We start from the raw sequence: 13,373 nt of genomic DNA on the forward strand, positions 1-13,373 counted from the left end.
CTATTAGAAAATATTGTCAAAATTTTATTTCTATAGAAAATTTTGTCAAAATTTTATTTCTATAGAAAATTTTGTCAAAATTTTACGTCTATAAAAAATTTTTGAAAAAAAATTATTTCCATAGAAATTTCCTTTATGGCGCAATTTTATTTCCATCGAAATTTCCTTATGGCGCAACTTGCATGCAGAGAATCATGGGTTTAATTCCAGTGGCTTATCGCCTCTCAGATATGCTTCTATAAAAGGTACTTCAAACATTGTGTGACACGCCGTTGGGACTTGACTAAAAGAAGGAGATCCATTGTCATTGAATTGAACATAACCAGTGAACATGATCAGTGACAAGTTGTCACTATACCCTCGAACCACATTTAAAATATCTCTTTGTGGGTATAAAATGAAACTGAAATAAAGTTTATTTTCTACTAAAAATCCATTTCATGATGTAGCTATTCTACTTGATAATTTATATCCGACTGAAATTGGTGATAAAATGTTATTTTATTGGTACATCGTAGTCCCAAAAAATATGTGCTAAAAATGATAGACGGTAAAGATCACTCACCCACTTGAAATTCTTTAACAAACTGTTCTTTCTCAGCTTTCTTTTCGCAGAAGAGGCTAATTATTCAAGCCCATGGCAAATAAAACGACATCATACTATTTAAGTACTCTCCGGTCTTCATTTTTTTTTTCACTTACAAAAAAATCTAAGTTTTTTTCTTGCGATCTTTAAATAATGAACGATTTTCACAGGAGAGTCTAATTCTTCAAGTTCATGCCAAATGAAACAATATTATAACTATTTAAGTATTCTCCGGTCTTTATTTCATTTTTGTTATAAAAAAAACTACGAGATTCTTCAAAATTTTCTTTTGTGACCTACTACATTCATAAATTAATGTGCGCAGTGTGCTTGTGTATATACTCTAAAATATATCGTAGAAATACACTTAAAAATATGTCTAAAACGTCATCAAAACATCTAATCTAATTCTAACATTGAGTGTGTGTTGAGTTGAGTGTATATGGCATAAAATACTTTAGATCCAAAAGGATCAAAGACAAAAAGCGATGGATTGGTGTATATTGTAATTCTACATCAGTGGGAATGACACATATGACTTAAAATATAAAAATACTAATATTGACTGATTACAGCTCATCTCTTGTGTGGGTTTCTTTGCAGCTGCAACTGTGTGTTTGTTCGAGCTTTTCCATTTCGGGTAGAACTATGACTGGCGAAACTAAGCGGTTGCTCCATTCCTGAAAATAGAAGTGTAAACGTTTAATATTTTATATATTGTGGATAACTCTAAACAACTCCAATGTAATGCTTAAGATTAATGGACTTCTCGATGAAAATTTGAAATTGAAGTTTTGCGAATCCAGTTAAAAAACTATTTTTATTTTTTTCTATTTGAAAGTATTGAAATACGAAAGCAAATGTGATATATTTCCTATATCTAAAGTTCATATATAGTAAAGTGTGCTGCCACAGACTTTTGACGTTGACCAATCACGTCTAATCGAGAAGTTGACATTGAATTGAATTGAATTAAAACAACGAAAATTAAATTTTTCCAATTTTGGATAGTCGTAAAATCGATATTTGTCGAAGGGACCCAACCTATGGGACATACTGTTCACAAGAATATGTACGGCTGGAGCAGCTCCCCAGATATTCCATTCGCATATCCTAAATCCGTCATTATTTTGCATTCAATTTACCTCCATATAATTCTGTGTCGAAATTTTGGGTCTTCAATTAGATTTGAAGTTAAAACACCTGGTTCAGCAGAGATGAGTACCTAAACAGACTACACCCATTGTATTGGATTCAGAATTATGCCTATATTGTTGATTGTAGAGATGTGCGCGTGACACGAAATTCTCGTGACACGCGTGCTTCACGCGAGAATCACGTGAGTCGTGAACAAAACCCAAAGCAAGTCTCGTGAATGTGCGTGAATGGGACTAAAATAAATATGTCGTGCGTGAGTGTGCGTGAGAAATAAAGTCGGTTCGTGAATGTGCGTGAATAAAATTTCTGCAAAATCACACTCACGAAAAAAATCAAGATTTAATTCATATTCGTATTTTAACTGAAATTAATTTAGCTCTCGAACTATATTCTATTTTTGAAGTTTGTTACCTTTGCAGATTTCCGTTTGGAAAATGTCGTGAGGTTCGTGAATTTGTCGTGAATCACGAGAATTATCGTGAATCGTGCGTGAACGTGAGTCTTTAAAAGTAGTTCGTGCGTGAGCGTGCGTGAGTACTGGTTTTCATTTCGTGAATGTGCGTGAGTGGGATTGGCTACAACGCGTATCGTGCGTGAGCGTGCGTGAGCGTGCGTGAATAAACATTTTGTTTCGTGAATGTGCGTGAGTGTGAGTGAAATTTCAGTCACGCGCACACCTCTAATTGATTGCAACGACATATCTATATAGAGGGTACTAAATTCTGGATCGTTTTTACATCTGCAGACGAGATAGTATGAAATATTGGGTCTTGAATTATATTTGCGCATGTCAATCGCATGTGGAATTTAGAGATGCGAAGTCAAATTTTAGTACAGTGAAACAAAGAGTATCCTACCTCCTTTGTGAAAGCCTGGAATATGAATATACATACCTTAAATAAAGCCATATGATAACAATAGATATGGCCGGGAGTTAGATGACTGTTGACAAACTCTTGGGCATTTTTTGCTATCTCTTGAGCCTTTGAGTCATTTTCACGTATCCATGTTATAGTTTCTATTAAATCCGAGAGATCACGTTTAACCGGTATATAATGTTTATGGGGTATTAGTTTATGATAAAAATGTTCGTAAAAATGAGAAGTTTGCTTTAATACAGCAGAACCTCCACCTAAAAGATATGGCAAACGGTACGAAGCAACAGTTCCATCAATATTCAATTGGTATTTGTACTATAAATATACAAGAAAACATTTGTAAGTTTTTGTTTATTATTAAATATCATAGTACTTACCTTAAAAAATTCCAAAAAACTAATATGCGGTACTTTTGGCCCATATTTATTTTCCTCATCGCGGAAAAAGAAAAAGTTCGTTATAGCTGCATCGATTTTATCAGGATGTTTGTGAGCCAAGCCTATTAAATCCAAACGTTCACGTCTCGAGTCCCTTCCACGCCAAAATAGCTTTTCTATTTTGTTACTCCATGGATATTTCTCCCGTTGAACAGACAAAACATCTAAAGCTACACGATGCATATTTTCTATACTCGATTCCATGAGATCGTAGGTTGGCAACACAATATCATGGGAATCATCGCTGCCACACCATGAAAATATTGGATAAGGACCTGACGTTCTTTGTTGACCCCCTTTGCGCGATAATGGCCAATCGCCCAAGTTTAGAAAGAATTCCATATCAGGTAATGCCACAATTCGTCCCAATGCCAAAAGTGTTGCATCCATGAACATTTTGAATCCATCATATTTACCATAACATTTGCGCCAGATTTGTTGATCTTTGACCACATAATGACAAAGTGATATACTCTCTGGTTGATTGTAGCGTTTGATTAAATTATCACGTATCATGCTAAAGTTAACACGCTTAAATGAATGTAAATCACTGACAATCTGATCTTCCTGAGAGGCAGCCTTACACTCATTATCGATCATCCAAATATTAAGATCTCGAGGGCAATAACACTTATCCGAGTATACTAAGTCACGTATGTAATATGGAGACTTTGCTACATGCGTTCCATTGTACTTAATATTTAGAACCATTTTGTCGCACCAATCAGTGATAATAGTGTAACGAGCCACAAAGGAACCATCTCCCCGATTAATGACATCAACTTTGGAACGACACGATCCATGTGGAGATTTGCCCTCAATTTGCACATCGAAATTTAAAGGTGGAGACTCTTTAAATCTGTTTTTATGGGTACAAAAAAATTGATGTTTAAGTATTCAATTTTCTTCCAGGTGTCTATATATGCATAGATACTTAATACTTACTTACGTCCATCTTCTCCGGTCGCATGAATATAAAAGTATCGCGCAGGAAGTACTACTTTATCAGGCTCCAATCCACTTCCATAAACAGTAGTTTTTGTTGGGTCTACAATTTTTGGACTAGCTTTGCATATGGTAGCTACTAAAGCTAGGTATATCACTATAATTTTCATTGTGAAAATGTTTTGTTTTGGGTCTGCAGTAACAAGCAGAACACCAACACCGGACGATTTAGGAAAATGTAAACATTAAATTTGACAGCAGAAAAACAGTGTTGCCAGTATGTCATTTGGAGAGTTACTTTATTTGTGAAGGTAGGGTGATAGTCTGAACGGCGCACAAATTATCTGTGAAAAACCATACATGTTTTATGTGCTATCCAGATTATAAGTTTATACGGACGACAGTGCTCGTGTCGAACATATCCCAGATGTTGGCCACATTATAAGTTAAGGCTGACGGCATAATCGATACTGCTGCTTGTTAATGGGATCGATAACACATTTATCGAATATTTAGTCATCGCGGACAATTCGTATCGATTGGCCACACTGTAAGATACTTTGCAAACACAGACATTCTGTCCGGAATAACATATACTCTGGATGGCAAATTATACAATACAACAGGATCCGAATAACAATTTATTGCTCGAAACGGGGAATGATACGTTTTTTGCGTTACCTTTATTAACTAATTGTGTTTTATTAAGACTGGCAACATCGTTGATTGCTCGTGGTTTGTCATATCATAATAACAAAAAAGAAGAAGAAGAATTAGATTAATTTGTTTGCATATTTTCCAGTAAGATTTCTTCAAATATATACCAAAAAAACGAGGATGAATTTTCAATTACCATCTACTACTACCGCAACAGCCACGGGCTTTTCTTTTGGCAACACAACAGCTGCTCAACCGGCTGCCTCAAAAACGGGAACGGGATTTTCATTTGGCGCCACTGGAGCCGGTGATGCTGGTGCTAAGCCATTAAGTTTTGGTTTTGGTACACCCAGCTCTACAGCAATAACCGCTGCAACTGCTCCAGCAACTACAACTCCATCTTTAGGTTTAGGAACTGGTGGCACAACTCCATCATTTGGTTTTGGAGCAGCTGCGACAACTCCCGCGGCTACGACTCAAACACCAACATTGGGTACTGCATCAGCTCCAGCAGCAACTGGTTTTGGAGGGTTTGGTGCAGCTACACCGGCAACAAATCCCACAACAACAGCTGCACAACCATCAACAACGGCTCCAGCTCCTTTAACGAGTGGCTTTAGTTTTGGTGCACCGGCTGCTTCTGCCACAACCTCAACCTCCACACCAACATCAACAACACAAGCCGCTTCAGCGGCCAATACAACGTTAACAGCTGCTGCACCAGCATCGACTGTGGTAACCTCAAAGCCACCAGCTACTGGTGGTTTCGCAAGTTTGACGACAGCCACCAAAACAACCGATTCCTCAGCAGTTGTCAATGCTTCACAGTTATCGTATAACCAATTAGAGGAACATATTAATAAATGGACTTTGGAGCTGGAAGAACAGGAAAAAGTTTTCACCGATCAGGCGACACAAATCAATGCCTGGGACAAAGTTTTGATTAGTAATAATCAAAAGATTTTGGATTTAAACGACGCAGTACAGAAAGTCAAATCTGATCAACAGACTCTGGAACAAGAGTTAGAATTTATTGCCACTCAACATAAAGAACTTGAAGAGAGTATTGTACCACTACAAAAGGAATTCCTAAAAATCCCGCAAGTAGACGTTGAACGCTCCCAAACCTATTTAATGGTTGAAAATTTGGATACCCAATTGAAACAGATGTCCGAAGATCTTAAGGAGATTATTGATAATCTAAATGAGTCGAATAAATGCCAAGACAACAGTGATCCAATTATACAAATTGGAAAAATTCTAAATGCCCATATGAGTTCTTTACAATGGATCGAACAAAATACGGCAAATATTGGCAACAAACTGGAGGATATAACAAAAATGCATGAGACATTTAAAAGGGATTCGGAAAGATCATTTCGATCGGCCTATTATAATTGATGGCAACCATTTGTGGAACGATTGATTGATCTTTTTGTATTATTGTATCTTTGTAAGTTATCGTTTTGTAACACTTATTTCAAATAAATGAAAAAAACATTTGATTATATTTGGAGGCGTAGTTTTTTTTAAGCATCTTCACAATGGGATTCTAAAAAATCAAAAAAAAAAAAAATAATAATAATAATAAAATAAAGTATTCCAATAAATTGCTACAATCTTTCAATAGAAATGTTGAGTATACTCAAAAACTTGCTTATGCTGAAATGGCAAACATTTGTTTGTTGAAACAGCAATAAAAAAGTAGTAGTGAATGACATCAAAATCCGGACAAGAAATGCTGACTAACTCATTTGCTGTTATTAGTGCTTTTTTATGATTATAGGGAATTCTTTCCGTTTTCTACACATCAGATTTTCATGAGCACTACCAAGCAATATATACATATGATGCTTATTTCTTGCAAATTGCCTTGTTTGATCATCTCGTCTGCTACAATTGAGCTATTGGTGAAGCTGGAGGGCATTTCCTCAATCTCATTTAAATTTTAGCGCAACATTTTCGTTCAAATACATTTTTATACCCTTCACCACTACTGTGGTACAGGGTATAATAACTTTGTGCATTTGTATGTAACGCCAAGAAGGAAAAGTCTCAGACCCATCGTTTAGTATACCGATCGTCTTAGAATTAAATTCTGAGTCGATTTAGCGATGTCCGTCTGTCTGTATATGTAATTTTGTGTGCAAAGTACAGCTCGCAGTTTATGTCCGATCGTCCTCAAATTTGGCACAGAGTTTTACTTTGGCTCAAAGACAATCGCTATTGATTTTGAAAAAATCGGTTCAGATTTAGATATAGCTGCATTATATATATTTATCACCGATCTGGTCATAATTGGCGTATTTATCAACGTATTTTCTTAGAATTTCGTACAGAAAAATGGTTTACGGTTCTCGTAAAATGTGCAAAATATCAGCCAAATCGGTTCAGATTTAGATATAGCTCCCATATATATCTTTCGTCCGATTTGCACTTATATGGCTTCAAAAGCCAGAGCTTTATCCTGATTTGCTTCAAATTTTGCACAATGAGTACGTTTAATAGTATTGTTAATTGTGCTGAATTTGGTTGAAATCGGTTCAGATTTAGATATAGCTCCCATATATATCTTTCGTCCGATTTGGACTTATATGGCCTCAAAAGCCAGAGTTTTGTCCTGATTTGCTTCAATTTTTTCACAAGGAGTATGTTTAATAGTATCGTTAATTGTGCCAAATTTAGTTGAAATCGGTTCAGATTTAGATATAGCTCCCATATATCTTTCGCCCGATATGGACTTATATGGCCCAGAAGCCAGACTTTTACCCTAATTTGCTTGAAATGTTGCATTAGGAATACAATTAATAGTGTAATCAAGTGTGGTCAATTTTATTGAAATCGGTTCAGATTTAGATATAGCTCCCATATATATCTTTCGCCGGATTTGGACTAATATGACCACAGAGCCAAAAGTTTTACTCTGATTTACATGAAATTTTGCAGAGGGAGTAGAATTAACATTCTAAATACGATCCGTCTGAAATATGGTACATGGTGTTAGTATATGGTCTCTAACAACCATGCAAAAATTGGTCCACATTGGCCCATAATTATATATAGCACCCATATAAACCGATCCCCAGATTTGACCTCCGGAGCCTCTAAGAGAACCAAATTTCATCCGATCCGATTGAAATTTGGTACGTGGTGTTAGTATATTGTCTCTAACAACCATGCCAAAATTGGTCCATATCGGCCCATAATTATATCTAGCCCCCATATAAGCCGATCCCCAGATTTGACCTCCGGAGCATCTTAGAGGAGCAAAATTCATCCGATCCGGTTGAAATTTGGTACGTGGTGTTAGTATATGGTCTCTAACAACCATGCAAGAATTGGTCTATATCGGTCCATAATTATATATAGCCCCCATATAAATTGATCCCCAGATTTGTCCTCCAGAGCCTTTTGGAGGAGCAAAATTCATCCGATCCGGTTGAAATTTGGAACATGGTGTTAGAATGTGGTCTCTAAGAAACACGCAAGAATTGGTCCATATCGGTCCATAATTATATATAGCCCCCATATAAACCGTTCCCCAGATTTGATCTCCGGAGCCTCTTGGAGGAGCAAAATTCATCCGATCCGGTTGAAATTTGCAAAGTAGTGTTAGTATAAGGCCGCTAATAACCATGCCAAAATTGGTCCATATCGGTCTATAGTTATATATAGCCGATCCCCAATCACACAAAAATTGGTCCATATCGGTTTATAATCATGGTTGCTACTCGAGCCAAAAATAATCTACCAAAATTTTTTTTTATAGAAAACATTGTCAAAATGTTATTTCTATAGAAAATTTTGTCAAAATTTTATTTCTATAGAAAATTTTGTCAAAATTTTATTTCTATAGAAAATTTTGTCAAAATTTTATTTCTATAGAAAATTTTGTCAAAATTTTATTTCTATAGAAAATTTTGTCAAAAATTTATTTCTATAGGAAATTTTGTCAAAAATTTTGTTAAAATTTTATTTCTATAGAAAATTTTTTCCAAATTTTATTTCTATAGAAAATTTTTTCCAAATTTTATTTCTATAGAAAATTTTGTTAAAGTTTTATTTCTATAGAAAATGTCGTCAAAGTAAACTTTTGACAAAATTTTATTTCTGTGGAAAACTTTGTTAACATTTTAGTTCATTAGAAAATTTTGTCCAAATTTTATTTCTATAGAAAATTTTGTCCAAGTTTTATTTCTATAGAAAACAAGGCCGTATTCAGGGGGGGGGGATGAGGGGGTTCAAACCCCCCCCCCGAAATGAATGAATATTTTTATATAAATAAATATATATTTTAGCTGCATAGAAAAATCTTATCGAAGATGTTGAAGAAAAGCTGGAGGTTTTATTTTGAAAAACGCTTACATATTAAACTTGCACAAATCATAGAATACTAGTTGAAAAGTCCGTCAAACGAGGGTCGAAAAAAAACAGATTGTTTTTGTTCTCGCACCACAAATTTCATTTTTGGAAAATGTCTTTCTGCTTTTTATTTGTGTTTGTTGTTCTTTTTGTGAACATGACTCGCCTTGTTTGGCCATAGCAACAACAACGAAAGAGCCAAACACACATGTGTAAATGAAATGGCGCAAAACCTGCGAAAAGAACCTGCCTAATGTAGCGATGGAAGCACTTGGAGAGTGCAATAAAGAGATATTTCCAAACGTGCATATTCTTTTAAAAATTTTGGTCACTTTGCCAGTTACTCAGGGATGGAAAATACAATTTTTAAGAAAGTACAAAAAAGGTATTTTTTGAGCGGAAAGGTACTTTTTACTAAATTTCAACAAAAATTTCACTGGAAAATTATTGTCAAGAGACTAAATATTAAAGAAAATAAAATTTTGACAAAAGTTTCTATATAAACAAAAATTTTGCAAAAATTTTCTATAAAAATAAAATTTTGCAAAAAAAAATCTGTAGAAAAAAAATGTTGCAAATTTGTTTCTATAGAAATAAAATTTTGCAAAAATAAGATAGAAATAAAAAAAATTTGCAAAAATAAGATAGAAATAAAATTTGTACAAAATTTTCAATTGAAATAAAATTTTGACAAAATTTTCTATAAAAATAAAATTTTGCAAAAATTCTATATAGAAATGAAATTCTGACAACATTTTCTACCGAAATAATAAATCGATTATATAGAATCGCATTCTTTTTTCGACTAAAACATTCTTGAAGTTCAATAAAATCCTGTTTTGACTATGTCTTTTACAAAATCGAGATTTTCTTCCCACATGAACATGTCTGTTTTGTCATATTTGTAAAAGACTATTAGCAAATAAGGTTGATAAAGACTTTCTCAAAATATTAAAATATTTTGTCAAAGCTATTGTACCATAAATCTGATATCGACTCAAAAATGTATACACAAAAGGTACTAAATTATTCGCGGGGGTACTACGGTACTGACCGGGGTGAAAAAGTATTGAAAAAAGTACTGCATTTTCCATCCCTGCAGTTACTACGTACTCATCCGAACTTTCATTTTCAACAATGAAGAGATTAAAGACGTATCTTAGAAATTCGACTACCCTGCCAACATTTTTTGAATTTGGGGGCGCTTCTGAGAATCCCCACTACGTCGAAAACAATCATATACGATATCAAAAACTCGTCGGAAAAGCGTCGTCACTATTGAGAAGTTGTACCACGCCAAGTTACTACGAAAAAGTTTCTCATCAGTGCAATAATTAGGTGCCTATTTAGATCAATTTCGATGGACGCCAATAAGAACCCCTGCAAACTATCAGAAAAAGTGAATTTTAAGGTATTTGTAGAAGAATCATTGTGGTCAAGTAAAACACGATTGTGTAGATGTTTATTGATTTGATTAAACATTTATAATTTCTTATAAATAAAACATTTTTCGGTTTATCTCATCACATTTAACATAATTTTTTGCATTAATAAAAGAATGATGTTGAGTTTTAAGTAGCAAGTTACATATTGCAGAGTCTATCAGCCAGTTTGTTTATTTTCGATGGAGACAGCGTGCCTGGAAAAATATTTGAAAAACGATCACTTTATTCTATTTGGAAAGTCGAAAATTGTTCACCATATACCTTTCACAATTGTAAGCGTAATATCTATGTCTTCAATACTTTATTTTCTTTTTTATTTAAATAAAATATAACAAGCTGGTTGCGCTTGGCGTTTCACAAAAAATAAAATGGCTCTTCTAACAGTAGTGATGGCAAAATACTTTCATGTACATTTTTTACTTTTTGATATGCTTGCCCCATCACAGTTCGCGATGGTTGTGGTGACATTTACGAGTCTGTGGTAGCGATGAGGATGAAATGGAACTTTGAAATACTGGCAGGGTAGCGAGAGTAGACTCAATGGATTGGTTCATCACCGAATAAATGTGCCGACTGAAGAAGTAATTGATTTATTTGCTGCCCAAAAAGCCCGTCGGCTCAATTTAATATTATAAAACAAGTAAGGAAAGTCTAAAGTCGGGCGGGGCCGACTATATTATACCCTGCACCACTATGTAGATCAAAATTTTCGATACCATATCACATCCGTCAAATGTGTTGGGTGCTATATGTAAAGGTTTGTCCCAAATACATACATACAAAATCTATAGACTCAAAATTTAAGTCGGCTAATGCACTAGGGTGGAACACAAAATTAGTAAAAAATATGTGAAACATTTAAATCTGAAGCAGTTGTAAGGAAACTTCGCAAAAGTTTATTTATGACTTATCGCTCGATATATATGTATTAGAAGTTTAGAAAAATTAGAGTCATTTTTACAACTTTTGGACTAAGCAGTGGCGATTTTACAAGGAAAATGTTGGTATTTTGACCATTTTTGTCGAAATCAGAAAAACATATATATGGGAGCTATATCTAAATCTGAACCGATTTCAACCAAATTTGGCACGCATAGCAACAATGCTAATTCTACTCTCTGTGCAAAATTTCAACTAAATCGGAGGAAAAAATTGGCCTCTGTGGTCATATGAGTGTAAATCGGGCGAAAGCTATATATGGGAGATATATCTAAATCTGAACCGATTTCAACCAAATTTGGAACACATAGCAACAATGCTAATTCTACTCCCTGTGCAAAATTTCAACTAAATCTGAGTTAAAAATTGGCCTCTGTGGTCATATGAGTGTAAATTGGGCGAAAGCTATATATGGGAGATATATCCAAATCTGAACCGATTTCAACCAAATTTGGCACGCATAGTTACATTGCTAATTCTACTCCCTGTGCAAAATTTCAACTAAATCGGAGTTAAAAATTGGCTTCTGATGTCACATGAGTGTAAATCGGGCGAAAGCTATATATGGGAGATATATCCAAATCTGAACCGATTTGGCTGATATTTTGCAAGTTTTTCGAGATCCATAAAATATTTGGATGTACGGAATTTTAGGAAGATCGGTTGATATACACGCCAATTATGACCAGATCGGTGAAAAATATATATGACAGCTATATCTAATTCTGAACCGATTTTTTCCAAAATCAATAGGGATCGTCTTTGAGCCGAAACAGGACCCGATACCAATCGGACAATCGGACTAAAACTGCGATCTGTACTTTGCACACAAAAATACATCAACAGACAGACAGACAGACAGACAGACGGACAGACAGACAGACAGACAGACGGACATCGCTGAATCGACTCAGAATTTAATTCTAAGCCGATCCGTATACTAAAAGGTTGGTCTATGATTACTCCTTCTTGACGTTACATACAAATGCACAAACTTATTATACCCTGTACCACAGTAGTGGTGAAGGGTATAAATATTGTATACATACCTATGCATAAATAAAATTTTCTACGCATGAGATTATATGAATATTTTTTTTTAAGTTGAACCCCCCCCCCCCCCCCCCGAATTAAAATCCTGGCTACGGCCTTGATAGAAAATGTCGTCAAAGTTAAATTTTGACAAAATTTTATTTCTGTGGAAAACTTTGTTAAAACTTCAGTTCAATAGAAAATTTTGTCCAAATTTTATTTCTATAGAAAATTTTGACAAAATTTTATTTCTGTGGAAAACTTTGTTAAAATTTTAGTTCATTGGAAAATTTTGTCAAAATTTTATTTCTAAATAAAGTTATCGCAAAATTTTATTTCCATATAAAATTTTTACAAAATTTTCTTCCTATACAAAATTTTTGCATAATTTTGACGCAAATGGACCAAAATCAACCAAATTCCATTTGGACCGACCATCGGACCAAATTTAAAAATTAATATATTTTTCGACCAATTTTGGTCCGATCGGACCAAAATGGCAACCCTGGTTTAGGAAGTCATTTTCATACCGCCTTTTCTTTTATATAATGATACCAAAGTGACAATTGACGGACACTTCGGCCGGAGTTGTAGACTTTCCCCTATGGACAAAATCCAGTGAGCGCTAACGCGGATATAAACAGACTTATGTGGTTCCATTTTAATAAGTTTAAGTGAATACAACACACAATTTACTGACGTAACAAAAATTAATATTCTTTCGTAACACATCCCAGCAAAAAAATTTGGAAGTTCTTCTTAAAGCACAACTTTAAAAGCACTTCCAAAAATGTCCTCCCAAAGATGTTCTTTATTTTAACTGCACAGGAAGTTCATTTGAGTCAAGTTTTTATAAATCGTTTTTTTTTCATATTTTTAATGGGAAATTAAAAATTTTAATGTTTCAAATGGGTTAAAAACAGATTAAAAATTA

At 34.4% G+C, this 13,373-nt stretch overlaps 2 protein-coding genes across 2 annotated transcripts; one reads left to right on the forward strand and one right to left on the reverse strand.

Moving 5' to 3' along the window:
- Positions 1–805: 805 nt before the first annotated feature.
- LOC142238227 (protein O-glucosyltransferase 2-like) lies at positions 806–4,250 on the reverse strand. The gene is made up of 4 exons (XM_075309819.1): positions 4,005–4,250; positions 3,000–3,918; positions 2,638–2,937; positions 806–1,266 (listed from the first exon to the last, which is right to left on the reverse strand). Exons 1-4 carry the CDS (start codon positions 4,172–4,174, stop codon positions 1,156–1,158), a joined length of 1,500 nt encoding a protein of 499 aa, XP_075165934.1. The 5' UTR covers positions 4,175–4,250; the 3' UTR covers positions 806–1,155.
- Positions 4,251–4,765: 515 nt separating this feature from the next.
- On the forward strand, positions 4,766–6,171 carry Nup62 (nucleoporin 62). The gene has a single exon (XM_075311260.1). The coding sequence runs from the start codon at positions 4,842–4,844 to the stop codon at positions 6,060–6,062; it is 1,221 nt and encodes a 406-aa protein (XP_075167375.1). The 5' UTR covers positions 4,766–4,841; the 3' UTR covers positions 6,063–6,171.
- Positions 6,172–13,373: the final 7,202 nt, after the last annotated feature.

Source organism: Haematobia irritans, chromosome 5, assembly GCF_050003625.1.
Source record: "Haematobia irritans isolate KBUSLIRL chromosome 5, ASM5000362v1, whole genome shotgun sequence".
Lineage (NCBI taxonomy): Eukaryota > Metazoa > Arthropoda > Insecta > Diptera > Muscidae > Haematobia > Haematobia irritans.

What these genes read in the sequence shown, in the direction of transcription:
- LOC142238227 (XM_075309819.1), bottom strand. Translation starts at nt 4,174, where the DNA reads ATGAAAATTATAGTGATATACCTAGCTTTAGTAGCTACCATATGCAAA. An exon ending in ACCGGAGAAGATGGACGTAA is followed by an intron (nt 3,919 to 4,004) that starts GTAAGTATTAAG and finishes CCATAAAAACAG; the next exon opens with ATTTAAAGAGTCTCCACCTT. An exon ending in GTTTTTTGGAATTTTTTAAG is followed by an intron (nt 2,938 to 2,999) that starts GTAAGTACTATG and finishes GTATATTTATAG; the next exon opens with TACAAATACCAATTGAATAT.
- Nup62 (XM_075311260.1), top strand. Translation starts at nt 4,842, where the DNA reads ATGAATTTTCAATTACCATCTACTACTACCGCAACAGCCACGGGCTTT.